Raw genomic sequence first — 22390 nt, 5'->3', positions numbered from 1 at the left:
GTTGCTGTGGGAAGCTTTCGGTGGAGCTTAGCCCAGCTGTGAAGGTTGGAGAAGGCGGCTGCAGTTCAGGCCCGTGCTACGAGCTTGGCTTTCATGCACAAGTGCATTCTTGCTGCGGCACCCGACTCGCCAGTCTGGGAGGCCTTTCCCATGTCGTTGTTGCAGGTGCGTTTGACCGCCTTCACGCAGGACACAAGCTGCTGCTTACAGCGGCTGCCCTGCTAACGCAAAGCGCATTAACTATCGCAGTCACAGCCGGAGCTTTGGTTTCAAAGAAGGTCACGGACTCGGAGACGAGCTGGGCCGCCGGCATTGAGCCGTTCTGTGCGCGCAGTTCTGCAGCATGTGGGTTTGCAGCACTTGTGCTACAAGCGGCGGGGCGTAGGTGCGTTCTACACAACTACACTCAAGAGGTGCTTTCAGAAGAATTCGAGGGCGTGTGGCAGTCTACTACTAATGATGACGCCGCACTCCGAGCGTGGCATACTGCCTGTCACGAAGGAACGTACTTGTGGCCAATTCCGGGAATTCGGAGAAGTGGGACGGACTCGGCGTGCTTTCTAACAACTTGGCTACAAGCAGTTGACGCTCCCGAATTGGTGCCTGTGAAAAGTGGCTTCGGAGAATCCGTGGGAATTCGGCTCTGCCGTCTACTCGACCCCGTAGGCCCCGCGGCCGATCTCGAGTTTGATGGCCTGGTAGTCAGCTCGGAGTCTTTGGCAGGTGGTTGCCGTGTTAATGATGAGCGGAGAAAAAGAAATAACCCACCTGTGTTACTTATTAGAGTAGAACCCATACCTGCATTACCGCGGGACGCTTCGAAAGACCCCGTGACGGCCATCGCACAGCCGTCGCCATCAGACATACGAAATGTTGTTCTCGGAGCAGAGCGGCACGGCAAGATCACGCGTATCCAAGTCTGCTGCTCTACGAAACTAAGCTCGACGGACCTACGCTTACAACAGGCGAAAGTGTTGACCCAGCAGGCGGACATAAGAAGTCTTGTGGAGACTTTCGATGAAGCCGTATCGACAGTGGTAAACATTCAGACCCCAGTGCGCGCTTTTTTGTGGAACCAGCTATGCCGGGCGTACAGTGTCCCCTGGAGGCGTTTCTTTACCCTGCAGAGGTTGGCAAGGCTGCTCAGCCGTGCCCGGTCTCTGGCTGTGGAACGTCTGCATCTGACACCTCAGCAGACAGCCTGCGTCGAAGTTGCTTTCTGGTTTGCATACGCTGTGCACACACCTCCTAGTTCCGCAGTGGTAGGACAGAGTCGCGCAGCCGAGAACAGCCGGCGTGAAACGTTCCTGGGTAGCTCGCAAGGATCCGAGGCGGATGGTGAATACGCCGCAGTCCTGCTCCAGAGTTTGTTTCGTGACTCTGACATCTCCAGCAAATTCGTTCAGCACGTCCGTCAAAGACCTGATCAGCACTGCCCCGTTCCTGCGGAGGCACCCAGCGATTTGCCCATGGCTACGCACACTTTCAGAATAACTGGGGGCGAGCCGCACGAAGTGTGCTGTTGTATTCAGGATTGTGTCAAGTCTGCCCGCGCAGCGTGTCCTTTTCTGATGAATCCGCCACCTTCCGTTGGCTTCAGCCGGTCAAAGCAAAGTAGTACATTTAGTGCTTTCGCTGAAGATTGTTGCAATGCGGTGCGTTTTGTTGAGTATCTTGATTTCGCGGTTCCCCCAGAGGAGTTTAGCTCAGAGCTTGTACCGAGACTCAGGCAAGAGTATTTTCTCGTATCCGACGCCGAGTTCGAATCAACCCGAAAGCTTAGGCTCGAGCAGTGGCTGCGCGAGAACAGTACTAGCGCTTTATCCTGTACAGGTCTCTTGCCAAGTGAAATTTGCCTGTTAAGGGCAAATCTTGAAAGAGAGGTGCAGTGTCCAAGAACAGGCGCGAGCCGCGACTGAAGTCCGCTTTGCGGCAACCGACCGTTTGGGTATTGGTTCTCCGTTTAACAGTGAAGTGACGGGAACGACTGTCGAGAGTTCTCTCTGGTCCGTGCCTTCTGGGTAGTCCTGCAGGCGCACAGCTTCTCTGCATACATACGTTGAGTATTGAAAAGGCCGCAGTTTTGCTGTGGCAGACGGGGCTATTTACAGTGCGCAGCTTGCGAAGTCTAGCCCAGTCCAGGACACAACCCTGTCCACCTGACGACCAATGCGGGGGCCTGTGCGCAGCTGTAGCTACACTGCCGCAGAGGGGCATTTCTTTTGAAGCAGAAAAAGGCCTGCAGCCGAAGCTGTTCATGGTGTCCCCGATGCACTCTTCGCGTGAGCGGGACAGGTACCGGCGGCCGCCGCCTTTGTAGTCTTCAATCTTTTCGGACGAGAATACAGGGATGACACTGCCAAGGGGGCAGCCCGCCGATTGTAGAGTAACGCGTAGCTCGTGCAAGAGAGGACGCGAAACACGTACGCCGGGTTGGCCATGGTTCTCGGCCTTCGCGGTAACAGCGTGCAACACGTTCAGGCTGCTCTACAGGTGCTGCTGGAATGCGCAGTTCCTCAGTCTCTTCCCACCCAGGACGGAAAAAAAAAACAACTGGACAATAGAAGATTCCTTGTGAAGGTAGCCGGGGCACTATTCTTGTTTCGTTGTTTTGTAGCTTCCGTATTGCTTTGCTGTCGGTCGCAGCTTTCTCTTGACCAAACGCGGTCCCAGGGTAACAGGCGCTCCTTGCTTACGTACAGCAGCATCTTGGAGTCCACACGCCCAGACGGGTTTAAGGTTGTTACCAACGGTACAGACACATGGCCCTGGAACAAGACAAAGTGATGCGCAACAAGGCCGACAGCATGGACGCGTTACAACCTTGTTTCCTTGTTTTTGAGCTGCTGATCATGTCCAACGTCCTTCTGGGTGTAGCAGCAATGTAAGTGCGGCACAGGGGTGAGCGGCTCCACTGCGGCTCGTCAATTGCCAGGCAGAAGCTCACTCATGTGTGCGCCAGGTGTCGAGGAACCTGCTGTTACGCCGTAAGCTGCCGGCAAGCTACGCGTTGTCCGCTTTATTCGGTTGCGACTGCATGCGAAGTTCAGCAGCCCTGCCTTAGTCTCTTGGCACAACCGGGGACAGCGTTTGAAGCTGACGTCGTCAGGTTACGGGTTGCCCAAGGAGTCTCCACATGTGTATAGTACATGGATGATAACAGGCCAAGGTAGACAGGAACACCAGACGGACAAGGGCATGCGACCCGTTCTTAGTCCGCTTCGGCTTATTCTTTCCCCGTGCTGTCGATCTCGTTTGCCCCTTGTGCGTGTATAGTTTCGGGTTCGGCTGGGACGCGCTTGCTCTTGCGAGGCTAGATCTCCGGGTTGGACCTCTGAATGTCGCATCAGTTCACTCACGCGGAGGCTGACTGGCTAGGACGTCAGTTGACGTCTTCCCCTTTTCCGGTGACCGTCCCCTATGCTTTGTTTCTCCACTCGTGACTGACTTTAGAGTCAGTTACCTCGGTTGCCGATTCCTCGCATCTCTAGGTCGCAGAGGCGCCGAAGTTGGCCTCGGCAGCGCCGCAGTAATTTTCGGGCTAAGCGAAAGGACCCTGCTTCACACCACGACCGGATGTTACCGAATCTTCCTCCATAATGTGGGGTTTGACGCGCAACCGCCGCTCTCCGCTTCTTTCCCTTGTCTTCTTCTGGCACATCTACGCTCCCTTAAGAGATGATATCCCGCTGCGCACTGACGTGGGTCTGTCATGCCTTGCAGTCGAGTCCTCGCCAGTTGCCACGGGTGCCGCGTATGGGGTCAACCTGGTCTCCTTGGAAACCCCCAACGAACAGTCGTCCGCCACGGCAACATCTGACAGTTTATCTCTCACGATCAGGCCACGAAGGAGGTTCAATCCGTCGCGGCATGGTCCCCGGGCAGATGTTAGAGCTGTCGAAGAATTACTTCAAGACAGAAGTCCGCGAAGAGCAGGCCAAACTCTCTCTATTGCCAAGGAGGGGAAGGGGGCCACAGCAAAGACGCGTAAAGTTACTTTCAGACCGAACAACTTTCCCAACCTTTACCGGAGCCCGGACGGAAGCGTCGTATGCGGCGAAGGTGGGAACTGCGGTGAAGAAGCATGCACCTCGGGACGAGGAGACCATGCTTCGGCTGTCATATTGCTGTGGGTCTGTGCACCGGGGGTTGGCAAGAGTGTCCAGGCTCTCTGCGTACTCATCTGAAGTGCAGTTACTTCCGTCAGCGTAGTTCAGCCCGTTGTCGCTACTGCGCAGAAGTCTCGTACGAGAGATAACGGGGAGGCACCCTGTTGGCTGCGTTCCCGGTCTTCAGAAATACAAAGGCCTTCAGCGGGCGAGTTCACGATGTCTGTAAGGGTGTTTGCGATTCGCTTGGGTGTACACTCTTCTTGAGCTATATCTGAATGTGCAAGGGTTTGTTGTCTGCGTAAAAACACAACTCGTCGCATTCCGGCTGCTCAGTGGTGACACTGTTGCGGCCACACCAGTGGTCGCCCACAGTAGGTATTCGACGTCCCGACATATTCAGGCGGCTTCACCAACACTTGTTCGCAACTGCTTCACATGCTGCAGTGCACCGTATGCTAGTGACGGCTCCTGTCGGCGTCTTGGCAGGTAACGGCGTCCGTGGAATCTGCGCTAACCACCCAAAGTGGGGTCAGGAGCACAATGTCTCGAGCTGGGCTGGTCCGCCTCTCCAGGCTATGCGCAGTCTCTTCCCGTGCATCTGGGGCAACACTCATGTGTTACTCACTGCTCCGCTGACGTGCGGAAGAGACAAACCAGACGGCAGCTTAGAGTCTAGCAGCCCTGTGTGGCTGGCGGTGATCGAAGAAAGTAGTGTTAACATAGACTTCACGGAGAAACTGTCTTGCGCGTTTTGTGCCTGGAACTAGTGTTGGTTTCTTGCGTGCGCGTATAGCCCCGTGCATCTCCTCGGTGAAAACCTACGGACTCGTGTGTGACCGGTCCGTTGTATGCGCTCATAGGTGGGACGTATGGACAGGTGACAGCCGGCGGCGTGGGGGGGTCCGCCGTCAGTTGGGGCCCAACCGGTCACGTAGTCCATGTGCAAGGTGCTCCGCTGACCACCATCGGCGGCAAGGCAACCCTGCCCTTAGTGAACTCTCAAGATACTTCAGTGAACCCTGGCGCTTCCCTTGTCGTGCTTTGCACCGGAGTGGGTGAAAAGGCAGTTGCAATGCCGGCGTCGAAGGTGAAGAAGACGACCGTCGGAGTGAGGATTGAACACGGTAAGGCTTCAGCAGACGGCTTCTAGTAATTGCTTGCACGCTGTGCGGTGTCTGGTAGCGCACCTGTTGGAGCGCAAAGTCTGACATGTCTACTGCGTTGCGAAGCAGCCGTATCAAACAAAGTGAAGAGACTTTATCCCCGAGTTAGCGGATCAGCTGACAGGTGTAACTGGTAGTGGGGTAGTGTGAAAGACTAAGACCCTTAGTTTAGAGGTGACCGGATATCGCACGGTGTCCGCTTGCTCCTGAGCAGCTGCTGTACCGTAAGATCTCGTCGCTAGTGCGGAATTGAGGTGCGTAGCTCCCTACCTTGCGTGGCACCGGAAGTGCCCGTCCCGCGGGTCTGCCGGCGGGCCACCTGAAGGGTTTTATTTTTTCGGTTGGTTTCTGGGTAAAAAACTGCCCGGAGGCCTCTGCAGGCTATACCGCCAAGGACTCCTTGTTATGTTTCTCAGACTATGCGCATGGAGCGTGTTTGGGAACGGCGGGAAAGCATGATGAAATTCTGGTGTACTCGACAGGAGAGTGACAGAGAACAAGCTCCGCGAGCTTTTCCACTCTGTGTCGGAGTAATTGACTTTGCGGCAGATTTCTTATGGCACCATCACTGGTCTCCGTGCTCGTGCACCTCCTCACGATGCCTAGTCCAGTTAGGATGGAAAGCGTCTGATCGCTCTGTACCATCAGGAGTGGAGGGTGGGCTCGCAGCTGTGCGCTTGTGCGTGGACTCTCATGTTGCAGGATCGCCGAAATACGTTGGGGCGCGGGGGCGGCTTTACGTCAAGCGGATGGACAATATCGCAAATACCTCGAGGGTTCTTTCGAGGATCGCTGCAGTAGTTGGGTATAGCCTTCTTGCCGTGTGGCTGACTCAGCATGCTCGCCTCACGAGAGCTATATTCAATATGCAAAAGCACGGTCAGGTGCAGCCCCTGACAGCGGCACTTGCTGAGATAGGCTTTCTCCCGAAAACCGACAGTGACATTCAACTCTTCTTTCTTATTGTTTCACTCGCGGATGAGAAGAAAGTGCGCTTACTGCAACACTGGCTTGGGAGAAAGGATCCCAGAGTTCAGCTGTATGGGCGCTTGCACGCAGCAGCCGCGCGCATAAACAAACTCCACCTCATTTCTGTATTTGCCCTATCGAGTATGGCGGCGTTGAAGAGTTTCTCCAGGGACAGACGTCGAGCGGCACAAGCGGAAAGAAACTGGCTATCTCGGCGCAGGCAGCGTGCTACAGGTGGTCGAAGCACAGAAGAAGAGGAAGAGGCTGCTGGAGAAGGCGGCTCTCCTGCCCCGGACGACGATGAGCAAATAGAGGTCGATCTGCCTGTAGACAGTAATTGATACTTGGTGTTCCTTTAGAACGAGTGGGAGACGCTCCGAAAGCAATGAGCAGTGACTCCTTATAAGGGGGATATGGCGTCGAGTGTCAGACAATCAGTGATGAGAAGAGAATGTACTAGTAGACGCACCTCTCTGTCCTGGGAAGTGGGTCGCCCGTCCTCCAATACTTATTTGAGTCAGCCCTGCAGTCGCGCGGAGCAGTCGCCTACTTTTCCCGGACCGAAGGCTGTCGTTGTTTCCACCCTGCCCGGAACAGCTTCGCAGGTTGGAAACATTTGAAAAGCTGTCTGTTGTGCAAGCGCTGGCGACTGGTCTTCTTCGCGTGGTGCGCGGTCGTTCTGCACGAAAGAAACTGTGTTAAATGGCTTAGAGCAGCTTTCGCTAATCGTCCTTCCACTTTCCAGCAACGTCGGAGAACGCGACGGCAACTTACGCTTTTGCCGTTTCGAGAGACAAGTTTCTTTTGCTGTTACCGGGAGGTGAAGTTCTATCACTTTTGGGGGGGGGCGAAAGTGGAATAAAATCACGCCGTCGGAAGTTCCAGTGACCTCCAAGTTGTCTCTTGTTTTTCAAGGAAAGGTCAGCAATTTCTTGGCACAAGAAGAAGCCATAGTGGTATCCATTTTTACGTCCCGTGTCTCGCCTTTCAAAGGTCTGGCCTGCTCTAAGACAATACGACACCCGAACTGCCGGCGGGATTATCTGTTTCCCGTTGTCTCGGCTCTTCGCCTTCCTCCAGCCACACCTTATGAAGATTTCTGAAGAGTTCTGTGTGGGCACGCGAAATCCGCAACGAACTTTGGAGACTCAGCCCGCGGCGGGAGCCTGCCTGCTGTACGGGTTCCTACCCAAGTCGAAAGGTCGTAGGCTGGAGTGACTACTCGATTGCAAATAGTGTGCCTACTCGGCGGTGACACGGAGAGGAAGCTCGCGCGCTTCAGTCAGGTCAGGGGTACAATCCCGGGGTTCATGTATGTCGGGGGCACCACCACAATGGAGTTTGTACCCACCAGGCGTGGGGTATGATGACCGCCGTGGCGTATCACCAGGTGGCAGCATCGGCAACTGTCCACCTTCTAGCATCGGCTGGCGAGACTTCCAGTTTGTCCAGTGCTGCCTGTGGAGCAACTACCAGACTAACCGTGTAACATTCGGCAACAACAGAACAATATCATTTCATTTGGCTCCGTGTATCTCGGAAGTGTCTCAAGTCTGCGGTCGTCGAGGCCTTCATACGTGAAAACATCACCTTACCACTTTGCTTTCCAGGATCGAGGTGCGGCCAATCTGTGTTGGATGGAGGACTTTCGAAGCTGGAGCCATTTAAGAACCTTGTGCGCTCGTTGTGAAGCAACTATGGATCGCCACAGCGACTGAAACCCGTGCTGCTGTTTCATTGGTGGCCAAGATGTGTAGGTTCGAAGGCGCCAGACAGATGTCAGGAAAGATATATACACATCTAGAGGCAAACTCGGTTGCTAAACGCCTTCCACTACGCGGGCAGCAAGTGAAATACCGTCAGCGTCAGCCGACTAACCTATGTTGCGGTTTCAAAGCGCTGAACGAAGATGAGAGTTATCTGAGACAGGGACGGCGGCGACACAGCTAGCTGCAGCATACAGATCTCCCGCGTGAACCGTTGTCAGCAGCGGCAGCACTGCGTCAAGTGCGCTCATTGGCCCGCTCGTGGTCCAGCCAGGTCCTTCGCTATTCACGAAGGGTCGAAGTGAGACACGGTGGCATCCGAGTACGGCACACGCCGAACAGAATGCAAATCGGGCGCACGAGCCAAGAAGCCTCATCGCAGCGAGAAAACAAGAAGTGCCCTCGGAACCGAACCCGAAAGTCTTTTGCAATGAATATGCGAGTACTGAGGAAGAGCATTCTCGCTAAACCCAACAGTAGTCGAGCAAGCCGTGGCAAGGCAGCGGTCGTTACCGGAATACTCTTCAATGCTCTTTGTAGCGCGCATTCAAGAGCTTTCTTTTCCATTCGTCGTAGCTGACAGACTGCATGGTCTTGGTTGGATTGCAGAACACTCGATGCCTGTTGTTTGCACAACAAAAAACAGGACAGCGCACGTCAGTGCTGCACGGCACCCCACACATCGAGGACCGAACGAGCCTACCCGGCTACCGGCAGACTTGGACGGACGACACTTTCACAGGTGGAGAGACGTTGTGCTTCCGTGAAGGCATTAGTGAGGCATGCCCTGACGACGAACTCATTCTCTTCCACGCAGTCAAGGGAAGTCAGGAAGGCCCGCTCCATCTGTCTTAGTCTTTAGTGCCCCCCCGTACTATATGGTTCAGAGAGAACTTGTTCGGCGCGCAATAGAACACACACCGAATCGGTGTGCCCCACCCCCAGGCTGCCTGCTTCTAGAAAACGGCACTGCAGGCGCCCGCATAGGAACCACCAGGGGTCAGCATTCCTACTCTCCGCATCTATGCAACTCCTGTACGTGTACGAGTCGACAAAGTGAACAAATGCAGCGCAGTCCCATCTCCACGCAGAAAGCCGATGCCGTGCGACCCCCGCTCACTACGAGGCCAGTATACCCCTGGTTCCTGAATACAATAACCGAGTTGTCTGCCCTGGTCACTCGGGCCCGGGGGAGACAAGGCTATGCCCTGCAGCCAGGGTGCACGCTCCTCCTTTCGCTGTGAAACAGCACAATATCGAAGCCAAAACAAAAGTCGGCGCTGCCAGCACGGATAGGAGACCGGTGTTCGGACCTTTCAAAAGCACGCCGGAAGTCCGCCTCGTCTCCTGTTACGACAGCGAGGCGTTCCAGTAGCCGAGCTTCGTCTGGATGCGGCCCGATTGCCCTGAATAGCTCATCAGATATACTTCGGCACGCAGGTGTCCACTCGCAGTTACGCACACCGCATCGCTAGGTGGCCAAAGGAAGAAAGTTTCCTTTGTGTGCCCGAAGTGCGTATAGCTGCACGAGCGAGCAGTGCACCAGTGCGTGCTTGTGAGCACACTACAACAAAGGATTTCATGGCTTCAGTCATCACTCCAAGGAGGCGTCGTCATTTAGTCACAGTCAACTAGCTCAAACACACCCCCGAGGCTAAGGGAAAGGAATGCATTGGATTGCCTCGCTGGTTTCTCTAACGATACTGCCGCAGGGTTCCATAAGGGCCCGCGCAGACACCCGGCAATCTATCACACACAAGCGCCCAAGCGTAACTCGGAGGTGCTGTCCTACAGGGGTCCTCCATGCAGAAAGACCGGCAGTTGCGTGAGTTGTTGTTCACTCGCACCGTCGTGGTGGCTGAGAGAGCCCTGTCACCATGGAAAAGAGCCGGAACCCTCTTTTTTCCCACCAGGTTGTATGGGCACCTCTCCCCGTTAGAATACGTCTGTATCCCCGAAGAAAAACAACTAGAACTCTTACGCGCGAGTCGCTTCGATCACCGTCTCACACCGTCGCCTAAGAAGATCTGGCTTCCCAGCTTCTGCCGTGGCAAAAGGCCCACTCTGTGCGGCTACCGCCTATTGCAAACAAGCACAAAGTCAACCAATCTCTTGAACTCACAGACAGCTGTCGACAAAACTCACGAAACTGTAACCCACAAAACTCTTCAGGAGCACCTCCCAGCCCGCCGGCTTCGGCACACAGACCTTGGAGATCGGACACGACTGCTCTGCTCTCGTTCGTGTAAGACGCGCGACAATATTTCGGCGATTTCTCAATGTGTCCTAGATGCGGGTCCTATGCACCGCTCCGCTCCATGCGTTCGCCACAATAAAGTCGAGCTGCGCTCAGTGGCGGAAGGCCAACTGAAACAACCCGCGGAAACAGTGTGAGGGTACCCCCGATGTGACAACTTTGGCTCGCGATTACCACACTGGTCTCTGATCCGGGCGCAGTACTTGGTAGACACTTGAGAGCCGCCGATGGTGGACGAGTCCAACCGCGGGCGCCAACTTTCCGCGTACCTGCTCGTGCGTTTACGCTCGGCCGCACAGTGTCACAAAGAGAGGAAGGCGAAAGACAAACGGCTACCGCAGTGGTCCGCACAGCCACCTCGAGCACTGTTCTAAATACGCACTATCAGCGCCAAGCGCATACGCTACAAACTGATACGGAGGCACACGCTTGAATGTGTTCACCTGCTTGCACCTCTGTTTGAGCGCGCGTAGCCTAGGGGCCACGTTGATCTATCACGCACACGCTTCAACAACAGTATACATGATCGAGCCGGCGGCTGCCACCGCTCACGCTTGTGAAGGGCCACCACAACAGGTAGCTCTACGTCTGACACGTAAGGACGCACAGGCCATGTCTACCTTACCTGCTGCTGGCGACACTGGGCTAGATAATGGAGGTCCTGCATGAACTGCCGCACCCGGAGAAAGTGAGTGTCCGCAATGAGGCTCCGGTCCTCTGCCTTGCTGCCCACTTTAGACAGAAGCATTCACACGCGAAATCATGCGCGTGGACAAGATGTCCTCCACACGCTGCTGGCATCGATGCACACCCCTCTTCACGTGTCCGCTTCGGTGCGCGCCGTGATCCCAACCAGAGGATTCGGCTGCAGCTGCCGCACTAATCGAGAACGCAATCACGATGCGCAGCCAGGAGACACGGAGACAGGTGAAGTGCCAGCTCAGTCGGGTGTCTTCACAGCCACTGCACACTCTGTAGTCTTTGAATAGCCAGGCAAGCCGAATACCGCAGGACACGCGTATGCATGCAACACTGCTTTCAGCAGACTGACGGCCCGAATGCTGTTCAGGGTGACACGGCGAACATATCCCCCCCCTTCAAGCCTGCCGAGTGTAAGTGCAGTCTCTTTTACCAAAGGCTTTCGTTCTGCTCCAGTCGGCAAGAAGTCAAAACTACGGACATGGTGCGCCTCGCACGAACTAGCGAAAAACGTTTGTCGAGACACGAGAGTTACGGTCGACAACCCATTTCACCAACATCAGTTTACCACTCTAATCCCACATTCAGTCTGAGCGAAGACGCGCCTACCAGCGGCATCTGCGAGAACATCAAAGGCGTAGGAGGGCAGTCGACGACGTGCCTCAGGCGCCATCTGGGATGCGGTGGCTAATGCGATAAACAAACTTCTCTCCGCTGCCTCATAGCGTCTCCTTGTCTCTGAAGAAGGCTTCAGAGGAACCACAGTCGTCCAACAAACACACCAAGGCCGTCACGGGTTCACTACCTTATGGTGCAGAGGGTACACGCTTTGCTGACTGGCTGCTGTTGGCGTTTCTGCCCATTATATATGAGTGCGCACACGCAAGAGAGGGGACAAGCGGATCCCCTTCTCAAGACATGTTCTGCAAATCTCATGAGAGACGCCAGCTGTCTACTCCAGTCTAGAGGGAGGCGTTGGTTTTCCCAAACCGCAATCGCACAGCGGGTCGACTGGGTGGCGCACCTCTTCTCCGCAAACTTGGCAGCGCATCGGAGTCTCCATCAGTGAGAGCGACCTCGAAGGCCCGGTGGGGTAAACAATTGAATCTGTCCCGCCTCCTCCTGTCTCCCAGTTCACCTGAAACCCTTCAGGCTCTCTTCGAGTATGGGTTGTAGCCGGACTTGCTTCAAGGCCGCTCGCGGCATCCGCTTCCGCGGCACGAGGGGCGCAGGGTCTGGAGGCCGGCTCTTGATGAACGCACCCAGGATGGGCTTCAGACTCCCGGTTTCCTGCTTGTTCTTGTTTGCCCTCGGGAAGCCTGCCTAACACGGTGCCACTGGCTCGACTCCGGCATGGAAGGCAGTTGAATGCTCGACAGAGATCAGGAAGCTGTGTGCATCGAGGACAGGCGCACTCACTAGCTGCCATACCAAAAGATCTCCGTTTGAGAGCAGCCTGCCTCATATATGTTGGCAGATAAAGAGTCTCCAAAGACGTGGCCGGAGACATGTGCAAGAGGCGCGGCGGAGTGCTAGATACTGTAGTAGTGCAAGTATGTTCACCTAGGCTTCTCGGCTCTACAGTTGTCGTCGCCTCGTTACCAGTAGACTCCATCCACTGGGCGTTGTGCGCGCCGCCCCCCTTCACGTCCGCGGGTGCAGAAGGACAGGAACCCTGTTCCGATGGACTACCCGAGCTTGAGTCGGAGAGCTGAGAGGACACAGGCTTCAGAAGGACGTATAACACCTGGGGACCCGACTCCGTGTTGAGAATTGACACGGACGTGTTTGGACAACACGAGGGATTTCCAGCAAATGCAAGTAAGAGTGGGAAGAAACCCATACGCGCCACTGAAGACGGGGCTCGGGAACCTGCAAGGGTTGCCATTGATGCCGGGGGCGTGATGCGGCCTGTTGTCGGGTTGCTTTTTCCTCGCTCCTGGTCACCCAGAGGTGCCCTGGGATGTGTCACGTAGAGGCCTCTCTCAGTTGATTTATCGTCTACCGCCGGTAGAGGAAGCGCTCCAAGATGAACAAGCAAAAACAGTGAACGGAGGTCGTTCTTGGAAAGCCGCTCTTTGAATCGAGGAAGCAAGGCGCCATGCAGAAGATCAATGCCTTGCATTGCCGGTCGCTTCGACTGGCTGAGACCTCTTTCTGAAGAGGACGTGCGTACAAAGCTCGTATCAACGCCTTGACAGACAGCAAGCTGTTCCAATGTTTCCAGGACAGAGCCCTCCTTTGAGAGAAAACAGGAAGCAGACGTCGCAGGAGAGGACGAACCGTCGGGACGGTGTGAAAGAGGTGGTGATGAGAACGGGGGGGAAGACGCATTCGCCAGTTTGGAGGAGAAAGAAGGACAAACAACGGATGAAGACGCAGCGCGGTCTGGGTAGCGGGCAAGAATGGCTGCCGCGAGAAGATCAAGGAACGGAGAGACAGCCGGAGGTGTTACGCCCAGCCCGCTGTCCGGAGAGCCAAGTGCAGATGATGAAGTATTTGTTTTCGCTGATAACGGGGTAGCAGACAGAGCGGGTCTAGGGTAATGTAGATGGCTAGAGGAGAGATCTGCAAGCGGGAGAGACAAGGACGATACTTCAAAGACTCGGGAAAGATGAACACCGTGAGATGTGCCGACGAGCAGCGGTGCTTCAAGGCAAAGGGGGTCACCTACCGTCACGGCGGCATGCGACCCCGCATGAACTTGGACGTGTGTCCTCCCTGCGAACAAAGGAGACCACGACTAATACATACTACGTTCAATGTGGTGGAACAGCGCGTCTGATGCCTAGTAGCACTACGACCTAGCTAAGGAACGATACTGAGTGCATGCTGCAATGCGCAGGACCCCCTCACACGCCAGCAACCCCGTCTATTTGCTGCACACAAATAAGGGCATCCGCGAAACCATCCGTGCAGTCGGTCCTTGCAGGCTCTTGTGCGGAAACACCTCCGGCGCGAGTGCTTCCGGGCTGATTTCTCCAGCATTTTGATTGGGGTCCTCTTTTTCTCTCGCCACTCGCTTTAGTTTCCTCCTTCTACACCCTCTACCGACTGAAGTCAACTTGATAAAGCGACTCTGCAGAACGGGCTAAGTAAGAAGCAGAGTCAATCGAAAAGAGATCGGCTTTGCCTCAGGAAAGCCGACGGTGTCTAGACTGGATATGTGTCTCATATGTAGACAAAATGTCACGGCTGTGAACAGAAAGCTGACGCATCGTTCCAAGAACACACACGACAAGGCCGCACGGAAGGACGTAGCACGAGCTGGCAAGAGGCAAATGAAGGACTCACCGAGCTGGCATAGTTATGCATACATGTATATCATTGAACTTCAGACGACAAGGAATGTTTGAGAAACAGGGGAACCTTCTCTGCCAGTCTTGCTCGGAGAAGGTCTCCAGTGACATTGACTTCTGAAGAAGAGAGCTCATTTGTGTCTCTTCATAACTAACTGAGAGCTTGAGGGATGGCCACATCAATATCAAATTATGTAGTTCCCTCAGCAGCACATCGAGACAGCCAAGAATCTGGGAGTCGCGTGCTCCAGAAGCATCACGCCCAACTCGCTTACCGTCTGCTTCATTGACAGAGGTGTGCAACGTAACACGGCATGCGTCGTTTTGCTCTCCGGTTCTGTTAACACCCTCTAGGACGGCCAGCATCACTTGAGAGTGATCGACACGCTCCAGCGAGGGATCAGTACTCCTACCTTTCCACCGGTTCCAGAGTGACGAAAAGAATAGAGGAGACAAAGAAGGCAAGCGACACGGTGTCCGTGAGCTTGGGTGGCTCGCGGTGGCAGAATTGAGCTCAGGAGAAGCTGAGGGCATTTCCGAAGAAGAAGCCTTCGATGACACTACGTCAGAAGAAGGGGATGACGGAAAAGAGAAAGGAAAAAGCGAGGAGCTAGGTGAAGCACACTCCACTGGAGCCCTACGAGTTAGACTATGTGATTGGCACCACTTTTGCCGCACGCAGTGGACTCTTCCTCCATAGCTAGGAGCGAAACAACCTTCACTCTGGACAAGCGCATTCAGAAACTTTTTGTTTTGCGCGGACAAGCTTGTATTTTCTCCTGAGCTCGCCCCTCGCCTTGTACGTTGTCTTGTCGTTCTCCCTCTATGCAGCGGACCTGGAGGTTTTCTGCTTCCTACACTAAGCAGGCGGTGAGCGGGCAAGGGGCACGGAGAGATAAGAAGACAATGGGAGGAAGGACAGGCGGAGATAACAGAAGGAACAGCATCGAGAAAGTCTAGACTGGGGCTATCAGAGTACAGAGAAGACGCGCCGCAAGATCCCAATGTAGTTCCAGCGAGCACCCGGACTCCGGCGCACGCAGAGTACCAAGGAGCAGCCATCCCGGCAGCAGACGGAAAATCCGAAGACTCTAAACTGTAGCAGGAAGTATCGCGTTCGTCACGGGGCGAGCTGATCAGAGCTTCGGCAGTCTAGCTGGCGCACTACCTACTCTTTTCTATCCTTTCCCATTCCTCCAGCGAGTCGGATAGAGGCAACCCAGACAAGGGCGGAGAGTTTTTCGCCTCGGATGCTCCGTTTCCCGGAAAAGGTTGACGGACTGAACCGGCTGGAGCCCTGCACTTCGGGCCGTTGCTTGCGCCTTCGGCACACGACTCCTTACATGCAGAAGTATACAGATGTAGTCAAGCGATTGCCTATCTTACGTACTCAGGTGTGATGCTGCTGAGTCAGACACTCACGACCCGTGCGTCTCCAGAACAAGAGCGCTGTCTCTTGTGCGAAAGAGAGTGCGAGAGAACTGCAGTTCTGGCAGAAAGAAAGCGACGCAGCAAATAGCTGCCGGGTATAGATAGCTGCCCTAAATACTACACAAAGAAGCCCTCGTGGCCCCTGAACGATGCAAAGATACGCACAGGACAGGCGAGATGCATGTTCTACTTTGAGTGCCTGGGAACAGGGACCCCCTTTCTCATGCACCAGCGGTAAGAGAGTCAATCAGAATCCTTCTACACTGTACGGCCGATTCCTGCCAGCCCAAACACAGACTTAAGGACGGCATCAGACTCATAGCCTCTCTCCACGAACTCAGGACTTCATGGCAGCGGAGCCAGAGAAGTGGAGACACCAGTGTCTGCGCCCCGCTGGGAACAGCAGCCCCAGGTGAACGGGTCTCTCGCCTGTTGAAATCAACAGATGAACAGATTCTGAGGACACCGCTACGGTTTCTGTGTTCGGGACATCAAAGTCGACGCTACTTTTCATATAAGACTTTATCACTCTTCATCAGCGTGCGCCGACTAATCTCGGCAGATATTCAGAAACATCCACATGACAGGAATTACTTTACGCCTGCAACTGACCTACCAAGCGTGCATGCACGGAGAGGCACACACGGAAATGCCAGATGCAGGCCTACAGCTTCATCCCTCCAGAAACATCGTCCTTCAGCCCGAACTGGATTCTTATTTCTCTGTACGAAAGAGGCTCAGATTGCACCCGGCGCGCACGGCTCCAAGATACAAGAGACTTTGGAAAGGCGTTTTGCCCCCTTTGGTCTGTAACAGTCGTTTTACTTGGAGAACAGCCGAGACGGCCTTCACGCGTCCGGATTTTGTGATCGTCTCTTTAGGTCTTTAGAAGAGCGACAGAAGCGAGTGTCAATATCTGAGCGGAAGTAGTAGGGCCGGGGACAGGGCAGATCGAGAGCCCTGGTGCATTCTAAGTAAGAAACCCCCCGGTTATTTTTTTCCCGGCCGGCTGGATTACCCGAGCCTTCTGCAGCGAGCCCTGGATCCGTAATCGTATTGAGATTTGCAGCTCGCTTTGTTTGGGGAAAGTCGTCGCCGGCAGTTCTGATGCGCTTCATGCCCATTCCTCGAAAAGATGTTAAGGCACTATGTAGCCGTTGATTGGTACCCAGCCCACCTGTTGCCGGCACTACCTCATGTTCTGCCTAGAGCGCTTTACTTCTTTTTGGTAGACTGGGGCCGGCAATTTTTTCCCGAATCTTCTCCTTGGCAGCAAGCCTTCCCGTTGCTGTCATTCACGGTCCAGTGATTCGCTCTCTTTGTGGGTTGCCGCGGGTAAGGGCTCACCCGCGTTCTGTCCCGCGCCTCGGTCGACTTGCTACTTTTGTGGGGCTTCTGTCTCGACTTCTGCTGTCCCTATCACCTTGGTCTAGACAGATTTAGCCAGCGTTCTCCTGCGGTGCACGACGTCTCTTCAGCACTGTCTCCGAGGTTCTTTACTGTCTACTGTCTTCCTCTTCAGTATACGGCCCGCGCGTCTTCTTCCCAGGTGTCGCCGTCTGTGCTGACATACCTTCGCTCATCAACGCACCGGCATTTTTAGACTCTTTTTCACGATGACGTCCTCTGCTGTCCTTTCGCCTGGTCTGAACGGGGGAGTTGCTGGTCTCGGCTCTCCTTCCACACGGCCATCAAATCAAGACACGGGAAAATTGAATAACCGGAACACTCTGCACGGGCTGACCCCAAGGAAGCCGACGACGACGAGCTCCGAGGCAGCATCTTCTGCCAGTCCAGCGCCTCTGTCTTCCACCTCGAAGAAAGCCACCGGGGGAGGGAGTGCTGTATCCGGAGGAGGAGGAGGCCCAAGGCAGTCGGGTTCTTCTGCAGGGGGGCACGGGTCGAAACCAGACCTTGTTAGTCGCCTGACGGACACAGACGGACCCGTATTTGTTCCTGAGTGTGTACGTCTATTCACGCATTCTCTTTGTTGTGGAGGGCCTGATCTGAAATTCATGTCATACGTTGACAACAAGGAACGCTCTTTGCATCGAAGCTCTCTTCTTGTATATCAACGCCATGAAACCCTTCTTTTGTGGGCGTATCGTGGAAAGGGGGGTCTTCTTTTAACGTTAAGAGGGCAGCGAGAATGGAGGAAAACGACCGTTTGCAGTCTTCGTATCGTTCTGGTTATGTGCCCCACCTTATCAGCTTTCGTGAGACGTGTATGCGGACGGTGCAAGCATGGTGATGAAGAGGCACATGCAGAGAAAGCTTTCATCTGTCCTCTAAAAGAGCGTTCTAGAAAGAGGAGTTATGAAAAGTAGGCCGGCCACCTGCAGCGCGGACACGTACTCATTTCCTTAGAGTGAAACTTCAAGAAGGAGAGCACGTGCCCCGGGAGTTCGCACGTATGTGTGTCAAGACTGAAGCCCCGTCCGTCTTCTTAACGTTGCTTGTGGACCGGCAGGCAGTGTGTTAACCCTCTGAGCTGATTGTTGACCACTTAGCGGTGGGCGAGTTTCTTTTCGAATGCAGTACTGAAAACCTCTTCTCATCTTGCAAAAGTTCCCTCTTCCTGTGGCAAGGCCTACTGACCTGTCTTATATCGGATGTGGGTTTCGCTTCTCGTAGGTGCGGGAATTCTGTCCCGACCTCTACGGCGACTTCGTGGCTATGACCGAACTCCAGAGGGAGATGGATGAGGCGACCGAGCATCTGTTGACAAGCTTGCGTGACACTTGCTATCCGTGTTTGCATACGACTAGCCGAGCTGTAAGGTGTGGCGGCCGCCTCGCCGAGCACAGCTAGAAGGAAACTGCGGTGCAGCAGCTAGAAGGGACTGCTGCACCGCAGTTTCCTTGTGATACGCAGTGTCTGGTAGCCGGATTGGCGTGTGACGACGGTACTGCCGTTTTTTACGGCAGACGCAGTCTGTGCTGAATTTCAGTGTAACGTCTCCATTTGGCTTGAGGCTGTTACATAAGTCCTGGGAGAGGACTACAAGTGGCAACACAGACTGCTGAAGCTCTCCACTTTTGAGTGAATGAGAACCACCGTGTCTACGTTGGTGTACGTATGTATGAGCGTTTACTGCCTTAACGCTCTGTACGGTTCAGCGCAGGTATTCACATCTAGCAGTATTTCAACCTTCGCGTCTCGTTATCCCTGGTGGTCAGCGATTTGGTGAAATGGAAACTTGAGTTTCAGAGTAGTTTTTTGTTTCAGAATCCTTTAAAGATCGATAGCTAATTTAGTAGCTTTATGTTGAGGTTACCTTTAGACGCTAAGCCTCTTTTTGGGCAGTGTAATTCAAATGATAAAGAAAACTCTCTTTCTCGTAGAGTACAAGACGTCTCTAGGGGTTGTCACCGAGCCACATCTGTCTCTGTTTTCGTTGTCTAGCAATCACTTTCTTCCTGGTTCCTTGACGTTGGTACCCAAGGTGTCATCTGCCGTTTGATAGTTGATCTTCCAGGCAGAAAGTCTTCGAAGAATGATTGTCGCCTCATGGGGGCTAGGGATTCAGCCGAATCTCCCGCGTGCTTGGGTTCAATTTTCAGACACTCCCAACCTTACTCTCAAGACGACGACTACGCGTATTCATCTATAATACACATGAAAACCAGCCTCCGGCTTACTCCGCCTTTGATCAGCATGCCCCAGTGCCTGATCACGCAGCAGCAGAGGCTGCAGCCGCCGCACTAGCGGCAGCTCAGAACTCGGCAGCTACCGGAGGAGGAAGTGGCTCGAGTGCAGCAGGAGGAGGGGCTGGGGGACCAGTGAATGGAATACAAGGGAGTGGTGGACAAAGTCAGCAGTCGTTGAAGGGTATCGAAAGTTCTGAAGTTCATGTGCCCCCACCATCGTGGTGTCTTCACATCAAGGGCGTCTGTACCGATAAACATGACGTACGTCCGTCGGTTTTCTTTCTTTACGATCCATGAAGTTTCGTAAACTGCTAGTTGCGGCGTCCATATTGGTACTTCAGACTTGCTCACTGTCTTGTTAGCTGCAATGGTGCTTGTCGCTTTCCTTTCTTTTTATGTTATTTTTCAGTCGTCTCGCTGTCCGCATCTGCGTCTGATTTCCTTTAGGGCGGGGGAGGCGGTGGAGGTGCAGCGGCAGGAGGGGGATTATGCCCACCTCGTTTTTCTTCTTTCTTTTCGCGAGTCATGGTTTTGACCGATGAAGAAACAATCTTGTGGGACAGTAGAACAACGAGCTCCCTAGGTGCTTCGACATTCGATGGACTGTCTATACAGCGCAAAGGGAGCGCGGAGATGACTCTGAAAATCCTCTTCTTCGTCAATTATCGCACTCCAACATTCCGAGTAAACTTTCCTTTGACCTCTCTATGGCTGGCCTGACTCCTCGAGGAGGATACTCACACCATTCAAGTGCTGAACACAAGTACCGGCGTACTTGTTGGAGATAAGATTGCGCGCAGTTTTACGTCCACGTCGTGCGATCTGAGGACCAGCGTTGCGCATGAAGTGTTAACGCCTAATGGTGTACTTACAGGAGATAACAATACACGCTGTTCTACCTCTGTACCGTCTAATCTAAATCACTTGTGGCACAGTCTGTTCGCGCGCCCTAGATTCCGTGGAGGACTGTTGTCTTGCTCCACAGTGTTTCCTTCGTGAAGAAGTGAAGAGAGTGTCCGGCTCTTTGTTCTCAAGACTGTGGAGCTAGATTTTGGTTGCTTCAGCGTACGCGGACCGTGAGCCGTTCTGTCTTTCCCCCTCGTTTGCCCTCTTCGAAGCACAACTGGAGCCGGTCAAAATTTCTAGGCGAGCTCGACCTTCGCAGTTCCCTCGAAAAGTAGAAACCTTTCGGGTAGATTGTTAGATACTACTATTCCTGCATTGCTTTGATGGAAAGTGAAGAAACGCGTCAATCTCGTAACTCCTTTCTTTCTGTGCAGCTAAGCGCCCCTTTGGCAGCTCTATGTGGAGGTCACGAGCAGCTGTCCCTATGTGGCATTCTGAGGGGAATCTGGGCGCATGTTTTGTCCAAGCAGTTGCTGCTGCTGCCTCCGGAGTCTCAGGCTACATTAGCGGGTAAAGCAGATGAGGGGGCAAGCAGCACAGCCGCTTCAAGTGGATCTAAGAAACGTGACGAACCGGCGAAGTCTGTGGTGGCGCCGACTGTGGATGCGTCGGGCATCTTGCATGCAAGAACAGACACGGCTCTCCAGGCGGTAAGAACGAGGGTTTACGTCGTAGGTCTGCCGGTCGTAATACCTACGTATGATGCCCCGCCTACCAGTTTACTTCCGCGATTTCCAGTGATACTTTATTGGAATGCATCTTTCCATTCTGATTTGTGTGGGCTACCAAGCTCACGACGAGAAGTCCTGAGCTTGGTAGCGCCTCTTTCCCGACAGTTGAAACGAAGATGGTTCCAGTGCTAGCTGGTTGGGTTAGGTTGTCTTCGTGTACGTATTCTCGGTGCAGTTCGCACTTTTGTTCTGGGAACTAAGAAGCTGAAGAGCTCGTGAAAGAGATGTAGCACGTAGACTGCTGGGGTGCTACAGGACAACCGGTCACCGGGCTGAGTACCGTGGGGGGGGCCGGGAGGCGGCCGCGTCAATGGCAGGTGATGCGTCTAACTGGGAACGTGTTCTGTGACCCACGTTGCGGGTAGTGGCATAAGTTCATGCGCAGCGATCCTGGTGTATTTTCGTATATGTTCGTACGGTAGGCTTCCTTGTCTCGGCTCAGTCCTACTCTGACATTCTGCACAGAAAGCACTCTCAGCAGAGGACACAGAGTTGAACTGCACCCCTTGGCGACCGCCTGGCGCTTCCGCTGTCGCTGGTGTCTGTGTCATCTTAGGTGTTTGGTTCGAACGTCAACCTTTTTCGTCTCTCCGATCTCCCCCGTTTGCTTCGAGGTCATCTGATGCCCCCGCGTCCTGTATGCATCTCGCATCCTTTGAAGCTTAGCGGGGACTGGATTGACAACGAGCAGACGTATGAGTTTACTTTGGAGTGTATTGACACCGCAGGCAGTGGCTTGGGTAACACGGCGAGCGCTAGTCTGGCTGGAGGTGGGGGGGCGGGGGGTGCTAGCGCTGCATGTTCTTCCTCGAGTTCGTCATCCCCTGCGGCCGAAGCTCTTCTACAGAGTATGGCGAGTAGCTGCTGCTCGTTAGGTCTTGATGCTTGGCTATCAGCCTCTCAGCAAGTTCTTCTACAGCAAGTGGGAACGAGTCATCTGAGTGCCGCGGGCGGGGCAGGAGGCGGCGGAAGCAAAGAAGAGACAGAAGAACAAGATATTATTCATGAGATGCTGAATCTTCAGCAGCAAACAGAGGAGCTGGATCTCAAGATGAAACAAACCGTGGAGAAGCTGCAGCAGAGAGTTATGTACCGAAATATGTACACCGGTTTTGCTAACGACCCTGTTGAAGTAAGACGTGGCTCTTTGCCGCCCTGGGGAGATCTCTCTTATTAGCAATGGTTACCATGGCTTGTTCTGCAGTTGAGCGATTAGGTACATATGCAGCACTATGGAGGACAAGTCACTGGTCGGACGTGGTTTTTTGGACGGTGTGAGCCCGTGACAGGCCTGTACAAGATAGACAGATTTTTGTGCACAGGGGGGGTATGTTACACCAGGGGCGCCGGGGGCGCGTACAACAGGCGACTCATGTGAGACAGAGCTCTCTGTACGCGCACATTCCA

The 22390-nt window shown here is 54.2% G+C and overlaps 3 protein-coding genes across 3 annotated transcripts in view; 2 read left to right on the top strand and 1 right to left on the bottom strand.

The window, feature by feature from the left end:
- On the top strand, window positions 1-7855 carry CSUI_002587 (uncharacterized protein). Its single transcript, XM_068062787.1, has 3 exons — window positions 1-4062; window positions 4973-5236; window positions 5978-7855. Exon 1 carries the CDS (start codon window positions 1470-1472, stop codon window positions 1917-1919), a length of 450 nt encoding a protein of 149 aa, XP_067925247.1. The 5' UTR covers window positions 1-1469; the 3' UTR covers window positions 1920-4062; window positions 4973-5236; window positions 5978-7855.
- A 750-nt stretch (window positions 7856-8605) lies between these two features.
- Window positions 8606-16256, bottom strand: CSUI_002586 (uncharacterized protein; the record flags this gene model as incomplete). Its single annotated transcript, XM_068062786.1, has 7 exons — window positions 14541-16256; window positions 11991-13687; window positions 11576-11714; window positions 10893-10999; window positions 9992-10089; window positions 9324-9416; window positions 8606-8631 (listed from the first exon to the last, which is right to left on the bottom strand). Coding segments are annotated over exons 1-7 (2946 nt in total), but the record flags the coding sequence as incomplete, so codon positions are not given.
- Window positions 16257-16425: 169 nt separating this feature from the next.
- CSUI_002585 (rsc6 baf60a-like with a swib related protein) overlaps window positions 16426-22390 on the top strand; it is an 8965-nt gene continuing 3000 nt past the window's right edge. The window contains exons 1-6 of the mRNA XM_068062785.1: window positions 16426-17660; window positions 18331-18471; window positions 19260-19607; window positions 19794-20030; window positions 20627-20902; window positions 21540-22115. Of these exons, the coding sequence (XP_067925245.1) occupies window positions 17313-17660; window positions 18331-18471; window positions 19260-19607; window positions 19794-20030; window positions 20627-20902; window positions 21540-22115 (1926 nt within the window). The 5' untranslated portion in view covers window positions 16426-17312. The remainder of the gene's footprint in view (window positions 17661-18330; window positions 18472-19259; window positions 19608-19793; window positions 20031-20626; window positions 20903-21539; window positions 22116-22390) is intronic.

The sequence above is a fragment of the Cystoisospora suis genome (assembly GCF_002600585.1).
Source record: "Cystoisospora suis strain Wien I chromosome Unknown contig_1077, whole genome shotgun sequence".
NCBI lineage: Eukaryota > Apicomplexa > Conoidasida > Eucoccidiorida > Sarcocystidae > Cystoisospora > Cystoisospora suis.
This window is presented reverse-complemented; position numbering and strand designations above follow the sequence as displayed.

Coding starts and splice junctions, on each gene's coding strand:
- CSUI_002587 (XM_068062787.1), top strand. CDS start 1,470: ATGGCTACGCACACTTTCAGAATAACTGGGGGCGAGCCGCACGAAGTG.